The sequence below is a fragment of the Culex pipiens genome, chromosome 1 (genome assembly GCF_016801865.2).
Source record: "Culex pipiens pallens isolate TS chromosome 1, TS_CPP_V2, whole genome shotgun sequence".
NCBI classification, from domain to species: Eukaryota; Metazoa; Arthropoda; class Insecta; order Diptera; family Culicidae; genus Culex; species Culex pipiens.
In genome coordinates this window covers 31183496-31196361 of record NC_068937.1, presented here as the reverse complement: position 1 = coordinate 31196361, position 12866 = coordinate 31183496, and the positions used below count along the sequence as shown (strand labels likewise).

Genomic DNA, 12866 nt, shown 5'->3' with positions numbered 1-12866 from the left:
CGCCAATTTTATGAGAATTTTAAATTATTAAGTTTAAAATTTAAATTTTAAGGTGATGTCAAGATTTTTTTTCGTTCAAAATTTTTGTGAAAATAGCCTTAAATGAGATAAAATGACTCACGAAAAATGCAGGATGGTATGTTTCTCCTAAAAAAAATAGAAAAATCATTTACTTATATCATTTTTTTGAAAAATGGTCTTATAGTCAAAATTTTCAAAAACCGATAGTGAGAATCGATTCCCCGGACAATTTTACATAAAAGTCTCCATATTGACAATTGTCCTATGTCCAATCCTTGTGAAGATACAGCGGTTTTAAAAATAAAATATGGTCAATATAGAGACTTTTATGTAAAATTGTCTGAGGAATCGATTCTCACTATCAGTTTTTAAAAATTTTGACGTTTAGACATGGTTTAGACCTAAAAAAAAAACAGTTTTAGTAAATGATTTTTGTATATTTTTTAGGAGAGACATACCATCCTGCATTTTTCGTAAGTCTTTTTGTCACATTTTAGGCTATTTTCATAAAAAAATGAACAAAAAAAATCGTAACATCACCTTAAAACTTAACTTTTAAACTTAAAAATTGAAAATTCTCATAAAATTGGCGTGTATTTTTCTTTCAGTGTATTTTTGTCAGAGAGCCCATTAAATTTTCTACAAGTTTGTCTTTGACTACTATTTGATACGATGCAACGGCTACTGTACCTCAACAGTAATTTTTAAATAACAAAATATTCTAATAACTTACGCCCTGCTTAAAAGTTATATTTGAGTACAATTGGCTCCATAATGTCTTATATAGGCCTAGGAAAACATGTCTAAAAAGTTTCATTGAAATCGGAGAGGGTCGGGTACAAAAGTACCAGAATAATTCCCGATTTGAGCTGGAATTGCTCCATAGTCTAATACCTCTTTGAAATGGTAATTTTTACGGGAAAGCTTAAAAAATCTTGAAAAAATTAAAAATAATTAAAAATAAATCATGGTAATATTACATCTGTTAAGAAGTTTATCTCTTATGTCAGAAATTTTTTGTAATTTTACCTCTGAAAATTTGTAATTTTGCAACTTTACTGGTGTAATGTCACTTTTTCAGTCTAAATTGAGGTAAAATTACATCATTAAAGCGGTAAGTTTCAACCTTACAAAATATCATCTTCTGTGAAACTATTCCATCAACATTCCGTTTTTCCATCAAACTTGGTTGATGCGTCTCTTTTCGCATTTAAATCATCTCCCACCTTTTCTAGAACCCACCCAAAACACACCATCAAAATAAAATAGATGACTCAAATATTCTCGCACCCTCTGTGTCACGGTCAAACCTTGGCAGTGACGAGAGAAAAACCGTCCCAGAATCGCGTTTTCTCAAACTCGATGATGGTGACGGACGATGAAACATGTTTTCGCGGTCAAACGCATGACCTGCGTGGTATGTAAACAGAGGAAAAGTCACCGTCACATGGGGTGCGAATGTCATGTTTTCATGTTATGATTTATTTATAATTGAAATTTGATTTTTAAGGCAAAACATGTTTCGGTAAGAAATGATTTGAATTCAGATTTTGAAAATTTTCAAAGTCACTCCACTCGAAAAGAAAATGAAATTGAAAATGAAGGAAAGCCAGAACACATTTCCACTTTGTATGATCGACCTCGGCCGAATGCCCCCCCGGGTTGTAGAGGAAGCGTGAAAAAATAATGGAATGTGAAAAATAACACGGAAGGTGGCAAAACTCAGCGTTCCAAAATTAGCTCGATGATCTTTGCACACCATTTGCGATTGGGAAGTCATTTATTTGTGGAATAAAATTTGTATTTTGGATTTTTGAAGTACTTTTGATCAGCAACAAAAAACGCACCACTATCAATAAATGTAATGATTGCTACCCTTGCTAAATATTTACACCCCCACCAATCCAACGCCTTTAATTAGATCGAATTTTGATGCATAAATTTAGCCCGACTCCAGCTTAGCCAAAGTGCCTCGATAAATAACTTCATGTGCGCACTCGGGTACTGCTGCTGCATTTGGAATTAAGATACCAATCACAAAAATAACTTAATTAGAAAGCTCGGGCGCGCATTGCACTCACCCTGTGCAGTTTTTCACCAACCGAAGCGATAAATTGATGCATCATTACTAGTGGCAAGTGCCAGCCTGAGGCTTCGGAAGGTAAATGCACCAGATGCAATTTGCAATTGCTGCACACCATTGCGCGGAGGAATGGTTTTCAAGGTGTACAGGACGGAGATGCAAAGTAAAGCTTCTTTATGTTTCAGAGTGTGTGGTTTACACGAAATTTAGGAGATATTTGTCAATTGTAAAAATAGAAAAAAAAGTATCGAACCCACAATTATTTACAGTTGGGTCATTCTCCGCCAACTCACACAGCAGTTACCCCGACCCCTCTTTGATTTGCCTGAAACTTTGTCCTAAGGGGTAACTTTTGTCCCTGATCACGAATCGGAGGGGCGGTCAATTTTGGAACATGCGAAAAAAGACGTGTTGTTCAATAATTTGCAGCCTGAAATGGTGATGATATGGAAATTTGGTGTCAAAGGGACTTTTATGTAAAATTGGAAGCCCGATTTGATGGCGTACTCAGTAAAAACGAATTTTTATCGAAAAAGCACAAACAAAGTTTTAAACTCTGCTATTTTCCGTTACTCAACTGTTAACATTTCTGGAACATGTAATTTTAAGGGAAATTTAATGTACTTTTCAAATCTTCATTAACCCAGAAGGGTAATTTTTTTCATTTAGAACAAAATTTTTCATTTTAAAATTTGGTATTTTTGTTACTTTTGCAGGGATATTTTTTAGAGTGTAACAATGTTCTATATAGTTTATTTGCAAAACACGTAGATCAAAATTTATTTGGCAGTGTTGCCAATTTTTCATGAAAAAAATAACGATGTTTAATGAGCATGGGAAAAGTCGAAAAAAATATGTTGACTTTATATTTTGATGAAAAATCATGTTTGTAACCTAAAGGTTTATTACATAAATTTTGAAATCGTGCCCCGTTTTTGAGTTAAATCCACCCCTTTTTTACCTGTTGAAGTCATGACCAAGCTTAAGCATCTCCGAAAATATTGTTTCGAAAAGATCAGAAAATTTTATATACATTTGCTTCAAAAATATTGGGTCTGGGAGGTGATATTGGGTCACACATATTTTTGCATTTTTCTATCACTCAATCTCACCTCCCAAACCTAATGTCACCCATGATGACGGTAACTCTGCATTTTGGTAAACACGAAAAAAAATCAAAAAATATGCAAAAATGGTATTGAAAAATAAGAAAATATGTATCTTTTGAAGGATGTTTCTGATCGAGTTGGTGTCTTGAGCAAATTCTTGAGTATGAATGAGGACTACACAAAAAAAATTATACACGTAAATTATTGTTTGCTGATTTTTGAAATCACTTGTTCTGATTTGAAAAAAACATGATTTTTGAAATCCCTTGTTTTTACTATAATTTGATCAAATTGAGATTTTATGAAAAAATAAATTGAAATTTTGACAAAGTGCGCCATTATAGCCAGATATAGCCATTTTTATGTAAATTATTAACTTAGATAATTCCCAATACTTGCTTTTTTGAACTTTGATGACAAGACCTTTCCCAAGTAGCACTCATAACTTGTCGACTGTTGAATAATAGTTAGACAATTGTTTTTGATAAACATACGAGAAAAAATCTCAACATAACTTAAATAACAGTTTCTTTCACTGCTTGTATGACTGACTTATGTAACTATCGTGTTTTGTGCCACATAAGTGTTAAATCACAGTCAACTTCACTCTTTTCCAACTTTAAAACACAACAAAGGGAAAATTCTCACCAATTTGGGAGGTTTAGAACTCGCTCCTAACTCCATCCAATTTGCTGATTTACACTGTTTAAACAACTTATTTTGGAACACCTTCGATAGAAACTTGCTTGCTCACTTCCGTTTGAGGTATTTATCACTTGATTCCAGTCGAAAACACTTTTTATGAGCTGTAATTGATAATAATAATTGATTGCTGTGATAAAAAAACAGGAAATTGAGATTTATAATAACTAGGGTACCCAACATATGGGACTTTTTTTTCTAAACCTCGCTCCACAAACTGAATATTGTTCCTTGAGTTATTTTAGGACTGTTGGTAAAATTTGAGCAAAATCGGTCAACATTTACCTTTTGATACTTGAAGGTGAAGCTTGTTTGGAAAAAATCGAAAAAATGCATGAAAAAAATTTCTTACGGTTTTCTCTACAGGGCGCGCTACTTCCATCCAAATATTCTCAAAAGTGAAAATAATGCCCTACAACTTTGTCGAACATGCCAAAGCTGTAAACTCGATCCTGAAAAGTAATTAGCGATTCAAAAATGTATTTTTTGTAGGAAAAACAATTTTTTCACCAACTTTAGGCTCGAGTATCAAAGGGGTAATGGTTAATTCTGCTCAAAATTTACACAGATGCTTAAAATAACCCAAAAATCCGTTTTCTGCTTTTGGATCTGGGGGTCCTTTTTTTAAGGCACCCTAATTATCACTTATTTGTGAAGTTTTCAATAGCTTGGCAGATTTTTTAAAATTTTGAAATAAAATTGGAAAGCATGGGCACTATAAAAAAAAGAAAAACTGCAACTTTTTCTCAAAAAAAGTTAAATAAAAAATTCTATTACATGAAAACGATGCACATAAGACATCCATTTTTATGTTCTAAATTTTTTGAAAATTGATTTTTTATGTAAATTTTTAGTAACAAAAAGTGATTTTAAAATAAGCAAAATAAAAACTTTGAAAAATATTTGCAACAGCTTATATTTTTGAAATCGTTAAATGTTAAATTATTCTTCGCAAATTTTCAAAAGAATTGCTTATGTTTTAGAATTAAAAATCTCTCAAAAAAAATACTTGTATTAAAAATAAACACTTGATGTCACATTTAAATGTGATATCAAAAGAAAGTGTTCGTGCAAGACGGTATTTGTGTCCGTCCCCTGAATGTTTACTTCTGTACCCGTATCGAGAACAATAAACTATTATTCTGCCTCTTCGCGCGCTGACCACTGTCCGAGACGGTTGGCTCAGCAGTTAATTCAAACGATTGTTTTATTCTATTCAATTTGGAGATTCTACGCGCCTGGACAACAACAACAACACAACGTAGGGAATTCAAAGTCGGCCCCTGGCCGAACATTGGTGCCGTGACCAGGATGGTCTTCGCCGGATCACCACCGCCATTCTTCCTCGGAGTTCGCCATCGTTAAGTAGCAGTTCCAAGATGAAGAAGCCGCCATCGCTGTTCTTCAAGTGTCCTCGTCGACAAGCCGCTCGTCCCGCCGATTTTGACCCCGTAAGTCTCGGTCCACACCAGCTGGACAACCCCGCACGGATGATCTCCATCGTTTTCGGTCGGTCCACCGCCTGAGTGGACATTTGCGGAGCCCTGTCTCCCGATTTAGGCATCTGCGGAACCCTGTTTCCCGTGTCAGAGTGACCCACGACCGCAGTGGGTACTCCGGATCATCATCCTCGGCTTACGGCGGCTCATCCGGCTTCGCTGTGCTGTTTCCTGAAGTGGAGATTCGGGTCTTGTGCTCCCAGAAGGCAAGGCCGGGGTTGCCGAGTCTGCAACCTCTGAACAGTATCCAGTTCGGCTGTTCTCGGATTAGGTATCCACGGAATCGGCAAGAAAGGTAACCTTCCCATCCCTACAAATCCTTTTCTCATCCAAAATGGCGGCTTCGGCCATTTCCCAAACACCATCGTGACCAACTTGCGTTAGTGAAAGAGCGTTTCGGTAAATTTAAAAACATTCGTTTTTGGCGGGGAGTATGTTGGAACCCTAACATCTCTAGTGTTCCAGGGTGCAAATTAAGGTAAACAAAGCACCCCTCGCCAATGCAGTGTGGTGAATATCTGATTGTCACCACACTGAAACACAAACACAACGTAGGGCAGTATTGTTATTTGTTTACATTTTATCTGTGATACTTTTATGACCTGTGAAAAGTGTAGAGTTAAGATTCGTGCAAATAAACGTTCTCTTTCTCATCAAACCTCCGACTAGGCAAGTCGCCTGGCGGAGTACTCAAGCTCGGTGTTTTATTTCACCTGTTTCCGTTTGCTGCAGTAGAATTTGGAAAGAATCGGTAAGCTGGTGGTTCTGGCCCCCGCGGAGTCGGCCCCTGGCCGAACAGAAAGCTATATTAATTTTCAAAACCTATTACAAGACTTTTTCAAAAAGAAATGTGGTTCGAGATATAGGCAAAATCTGTAAAAATCACAAATGCGCACTCTTGCTCCGGCCTTGGGGCAAGTGTGCGCACTGTACGGGACAATAGTGCGCATTGGATATTATAATTTGTAAATCTCGACTTTTTTTGATAAGGTCCTATAAACATATGAAAGACAATAGCTTATAGGACCTTTTCAAAAAAACTCTGGAAATGAACTATTTCACCTATTTTAGTTTAGGGGGTTATTTTTCAATCAAAAAGAAACACTTTCTATGAAAATTCATAAATATTTTATCAAAGGGGTGTTTTTAACAAGTAGTTTCGATAATTTCAAATTTTAAAAAGTCATAATTAAGGTAATTTGCTAGAAACTTTGATCTTTTTGGCATGGAAGGCATTTTTTCATCGTATTACAATGTTTTGGTTATGTATCAATCCATTTTAGCAACTTTTATTTTCTCCATATAAATTTGTATGGGACATTTAAGTGCACCAGCCAAATATTGAAAATTTTCATTGCAATTCAGGCCAGAAAAGGCTGGTGCGCACTCTTGCCACGGTTTACTTTATAAATTTATCAGTTTTACAAGCTTTTTTGAGTCCAATTTTTCATTAGGAAATCATTTGTGTCCTGTGTGTCACATTTAAATGTTCTAAAATGATCAAAAGTAAATCTTTCCCTATTCCTTGAAGAGTACTGGGGCTGATATTTACAAACCGGATTCAATGACAGTTTAACAACTACAAAAAACAACAACAAACCATCCACTTTAACGACCCACAGGTCATTTGTGGTCTCTATTGCAATTTTCTGCGCAAACCTTGGAGTCCGAATACTAGAATGGGACGAGCATCCAAACATTTTTTTACTACAAGAAACCTTCAACCCCTGGATTCGAACTGACGACCTTTGGATTGCGAGACCAATCACAGCCCAGCGCTCCGGAGTATTCAATGACAGATAAGAATAAAAAATAATGAATTCGATTGTTCTGGTTTAGGGTTTAAAAAACACAATCATTTTAGTTTTAATTACGATGTATTTCTGTTTTTGAGTATTAAAATTAAAATGAGAAGGTATAAAGGATTTGAAAGGGGTTTTTTTAATGTACACGGAACAAAATCCGGTTTGCGGAATCGCAAACTTTGCTTCCGATTTGCTCTACCAATCGCAAACCTCCGTTCACACCCGTCAGCAGGAAGCATTGCTTCCAATATCGCAAACGGTGATTTTCGATATCGCTAACGTAACGCCGTAACGCATGCCTGCCAAAAGCACGCAGCACGCAGCCACTACAATATTTACTATTTTGAATTGACCGTTGCTTTTCAAATTTTGGATGGAAATAAGAAGAAGAAGAAGAGATTTCAATTTTTTCATTTATTTAATCATAATTCAATACCAAATCAAAGCAATTCTGTGAGCGGTTTACTACGGAATTTTATTTTTTTTTCGATTTATTTTGGCTTTGACTTGTGAAGGTTCGAACGAGTCGATTGTTCTGATCTGGCCGTCCTCGATGTCCGTGGGGCAGCAGGTTACCGCTGGGCGTCGGTGCCGCCGTTGGAATGTTACTCCCCGTGACGAGAGTCCCGGTGCCAGCAGTAAGAAAAGAAGGTGGCGTGGCCGAAATGCACTCGTTGATGCTCCACTTGCCAAAGTCTTTGTGGCCGGCACCGCGGCAGCTATGTTTTTTGGTAATGATTGTACAGGTCCTTCTCGCTCCGGGGCCACCCGGATAGAGGTGCTGAGACCGGTGCAGCGTGCTCGGGTCGTCGATCTGGCTGATTTCCCGCGTCGCGCAGCGAGCTGGCTCGTCCTGGAGGTTGACCGCCGATCTTCACCTCGAGAATCGACTTGAGCGGAGTGGCCTCCACTAGAAGACCGTCCGCCTGGAACAAGTCCACAGAATCTCCGCCAGCAGTCGGATCTGTGAAGGTATTCGCCGAACTCACGCTGCAATTGCGAGCCGTAGACTGCGAAAAAGAACACCAAATTAAATTTTAATATTATCGTTTCTCGATTTTTCAAGAATAAAATAAAATAAATTAAAAACTTCCTGAAATGCCTTCCTAAAATTTGTATTACAAAAAAGGGAGTCAACGTTACACCTCTAAAAAATTATTTACAATTCTCTACCAATTCTAAAGTTCTACAAAACTCTCAAAAGTTCTCTCAAATTTTTCAAATTCTCCAGAATTCTCTATAATTTTCTAAAATTTTCTAAAATCCTCTACAATTCTCTAAAATTTTCTAATTTCTCTTGAATCCTCTAAAGTTCTCTAAAATAATCTATTTTTTTATTAAATTCTCAAACATTCTCAAAACTTCCCAAAAATTCTCAAAAACTCTCTAAAATTATCTAAAATTGTCAAAAATTCTAAAAAAAAAATCAAAAATTCTCAAAAATTCAAAATATCCAAAAAAAAATCAAAAATTCTCAAAAAATTTCAAAACTTCTCAAAAATTCTCAAAATTCTTTAGAATTTTAGAATTTTAGAATTTTAGAATTTTAGAATTTTAGAATTTTAGAATTTTAGAATTTTAGAATTTTAGAATTTTAGAATTTTAGAATTTTGGAATTTTAGAATTTTAGAATTTTAGAATTTTAGAATTTTAGAATTTTAGAATTTTAGAATTTTAGAATTTTAGAATTTTAGAATTTTAGAATTTTAGAATTTTAGAATTTTAGAATTTTAGAATTTTAGAATTTTAGAATTTTAGAATTTTAGAATTTTAGAATTTTAGAATTTTAGAATTTTAGAATTTTAGAATTTTAGAATTTTAGAATTTTAGAATTTTAGAATTTTAGAATTTTAGAATTTTAGAATTTTAGAATTTTAGAATTTTAGAATTTTAGAATTTTAGAATTTTAGAATTTTAGAATTTTAGAATTTTAGAATTTTAGAATTTTAGAATTTTAGAATTTTAGAATTTTAGAATTTTAGAATTTTAGAATTTTAGAATTTTAGAATTTTAGAATTTTAGAATTTTAGAATTTTAGAATTTTAGAATTTTAGAATTTTAGAATTTTAGAATTTAAAAAAAAATTAAAATTTCAGAATTTTAGAAAAAAATTGAGATTTTTTGAGAATTTCGAGAATTTTTGAGAACTTTTGAGAGTTTTTGAAATTTTTAGAAATTTTTTAAAATTTTTGGAATTTTTGAGAATTTTTGAATTGTTTTGAGAATTTAATAAAAAAATTAGATAATTTTAGAGATTTTTAAGAAAATTTTTGAGATTTTTTCAAAAAATTTTGAGAGTTTTTGAGAATTTTTGATAATTTTTGAAAAAATGAGAATTTTTGAGACTTTTTGAGAATTTTTTAATATTTTTGAAAACTTTTTAGAATTTTTGGGAATTTTTGGAAATTTTTGAAGAATTTTTGAAATTTTTTGAGAATTTTTGAGAATTTAATATAAAAAAATAGATAATTTTAGAGATGTTTTTGAGAATTATTGGGAATTAAATAAAGAAATAAGATAATTTTAGAGAATTTTTGAAAACTTTTGAGAATTTTTGAGGATTTATGGGAATTTTTGAGAATTTTTGAGTTTTTTAAAGAATTTTTGAGATTTTTAAAAGGATTTTTGAGAATTAAATAAAAAATAGATATTTTTAGAGAACTTCTTGAGAATTTTAAGATTTTTTTAGAATTTAATAAAAAATATTAGATAATTTTAGCGAACTTTTTGAAATTTTTTGAGAATTTTCGAAATTTTTGGAGAATTTTTGAGATTTTATTTTAATTTTTTTAGAATTTTTGATTTTTTTTGAATTTTAGAATTTTTGATAATTTTTGGAAAGATTATTTGAGATTTTTTTTAGAATTTAATAAAAAAATAAGATAATTTTAAGAGATTTTTTGAGATTTATTTAGAATTAAATTAAAAAATAAATAATTTATGAGATTTTTTAGAGAATTTTTGAAAACTTTTGAGAATTTTTGGGAATTTTTTGAGAATTTTTTGAGAATTTTCGAGAATTTTTGAAAATTTTGAAGTTTTTTGAGAGTTTTTGAATTTTTTTAGAATTTTTGAACATTTTTGAGATTTTTGGGAATTTTTGAGAATTAAATAAAAAAATAAGATATTTTTTGAGATTTTTTGAAAATTTTAGAGAATTTTAAAGATTTTTGAATGCTTTTGAGAATTTTTGGGAATTTTTGAGAATTTTTAAGAATTTTTGAGATTTTTAAAGAATTTTTGAGAATCAAATAAAAAAAATAAGATAATTTTAGAGAACTTTTTGAGAATTTTTGAAAAAAATTGAGAATTTTTGAGAACTTTTGACAGTTTTTGAGAATTTTTGAAAACTTTTAGGAAATTTTGGAATTTTTGAGAAGTTTTGAAATGTTTTGAGAATTTTTTAATTTTTTTTGAGAATTTCTGAGTATTTTTAAGATTTTTTTAGAAAAAAAAGTAAATCTTTCCCAGTTCCTGAGGGGAACACCCTTGAAGAGTATCGGGGCCGGCATTTACAAAGCGGATTCAGTGGCAATTTCATTATCAACTTAATGTTAAGGTTAATGTTACTTAATGTTAAACTTAAATTTTTTTTAAACTTAATGTTAAGGTTAATGTTAACATTCCATAGGTCGCCTCCCTAAGGTGTTGTGATAAGGTCCAGTTTGTGACGATACACTACCTTCCCTTTACTAAGCAATCGAATCCAGAAGGGAAAAGATCACCAGTTGTGTTGGTCCGAGCCGGGATTTGAACCCCGATCTGCCGCTTACTAGGCGGGAGCGTTACCACTAGGCTACGTGGCTCGGACAATTTTAGCGAACTTTTTGAAAATTTCTGAGAATTTTCGAAAATTTTAAAGAATTTTAGTTTTTTTCAAATTTTTAGAATTTTTGATTTTTTTTTAATTTTAGAATTTTGAAATTTTTTGGAATTTATTGGGAATTTTTGATTTTTTTTTAGATTTTTGTTTAGAATTTAATGAAAAAAATTAGATAACTTTAAGAGATTTTAGAGATTTTTTGAGAATTAAATAAAAAAATTAGATAATTTTTGAGATTTTTTGAAAATTTAAGAGAGCTTTTGAGAATTTTTGAAAGCTTTTGAGAATTTTTGGGAATTTTGAGAATGTTTAAGAATTTTTGAGATTTTTAAAGAATTTTTGAGAATCAAATAAAAAAAAATAGATAATTTTAGAGAACTTTTTGAGAATTTTTGAAAATTGTTGAGTTATTTAAGAAATTTTATAAATTTTAGAATTTAAGAAATTTTAAAAATTATAGAATTTTTTTTATTAAAGTAAAATTACGGGTCCAGTGGAGGGTGCCTTTCACATCATTTGGTCTGGGTTTGCTCCCAGTCGGCCCATTTTACGCATTTTGCGAGACGAGATTCGGGGTCTCTTCTCCATCTGTATCTTGGAATAATCGCGTGACTTCAGCGGCCACTTATGGTACTTTGACTCTTCAAACCAGCAGTCTCGTCACCGCTGGACATACCGTCCAGATGCGGAGTGGTCCATCTCTTCGCGTTCGGGGTCTCTTCTCCATCTGTATCTTGGAATAATCGCGTGACTTCAGCGGCCACTTATGGTACTTTGACTCTTCAAACCAGCAGTCTCGTCACCGCTGGACATACCGTCCAGATGCGGAGTGGTCCATCTCTTCGCGTTCCGGCCGATGACATGCTCGATGTGTTTGTGTTTCGCAGCTTGCCCCATGTGAGTGCTAGGTCATCTGTTTGACGTGCAAGTCGGTAGCCACGGTTAAGCCTGATTCCCAGCATCTTGCTACAGATCCGTTCCTCCGGCTCCCATCAAGATGGCTGTGGTCCGGAATTTGACCGCCCGCTCAATCAGTCAGATTGAAGAAAATCAGAATGCTGGGGGAATGAGAGAAAGAGTGGGAAATGAAAAGTCAATTTATGAAACCGGAATCTCCTGTACTTTTTGCGTAACATTCCGTCTCCCAGAACTTTTTCGTAAGCTTCGGCACGCCATGGTCGTCCTCCGTCGCGGCACTGGTGACCAGCTTCCTCCGGTTCTAGCTGGGAGATTATGCTTGGCTAGGATTTCCGTAATCTACTCTCACTGTGCTCGGTGCCGGTGCTCCTCGATGCCGGGGATCGCGTTCACACTAAGCTTTTTCAGCAACAGCTACAGCTTCTCGTCGTCCACGGCCCAGGCAGGATGAACAAAATTCTTACGGCAGGGCACGCCCTTGCCGCCGAGGTCTTGAGTCCTTTATAGCGCACTAACAACTAACTAATAATTATTTCACTCGCGAATCGCGAGTCGCGATTTGCCGAATAAAAAAAAACACCAGCGCAATTTCTGTTTGTTTATGTTTGAGCCGTTTGCGCGAGCTGCTGATTTTGACAGCAGCGTAACGCATTGGCTGCGTCGGGCGCCACAGAAAAGGGGACGGCAAACTTGGTGTTTGCGATATCGCAAACATTTTTTTCCAAATGCGGAAATAAATCTTTCAAAATCGGAAACATTTGTGATGATTTCGCAAACAGCCAATGTTTTCGATTTCATCGCGAAATTTTTTCGGATCCGCTGGCCGGATTTTGTTCCGTGTAATAGAACTTCAATCATTTAGTTTTTCATAAAATACAAATTTATAGTCAGTCACGTAAAAATGCT

At 33.8% G+C, this 12866-nt stretch overlaps 2 protein-coding genes across 2 annotated transcripts in view; one reads left to right on the top strand and one right to left on the bottom strand.

Annotated features, from left to right (window-relative positions):
- Positions 1 to 12866, top strand: part of LOC120427970 (muscle-specific protein 20-like) — a 94585-nt gene that overhangs the window by 11631 nt on the left and 70088 nt on the right. The gene's annotated exons all lie outside the window — the stretch shown is intronic.
- Positions 7619 to 12594, bottom strand: LOC120427972 (uncharacterized). The gene is made up of 3 exons (XM_039592928.2): positions 12165 to 12594; positions 11858 to 12100; positions 7619 to 8229 (listed from the first exon to the last, which is right to left on the bottom strand). Exons 2-3 carry the CDS (start codon positions 12002 to 12004, stop codon positions 7939 to 7941), a joined length of 438 nt encoding a protein of 145 aa, XP_039448862.1. The 5' UTR covers positions 12005 to 12100; positions 12165 to 12594; the 3' UTR covers positions 7619 to 7938.

What these genes read in the sequence shown, in the direction of transcription:
- LOC120427972 (XM_039592928.2), bottom strand. Translation starts at nt 12,004, where the DNA reads ATGCTGGGAATCAGGCTTAACCGTGGCTACCGACTTGCACGTCAAACA. An exon ending in GACCACTCCGCATCTGGACG is followed by an intron (nt 8,230 to 11,857) that starts GTATGTCCAGCG and finishes TCTTTTTCGCAG; the next exon opens with TCTACGGCTCGCAATTGCAG.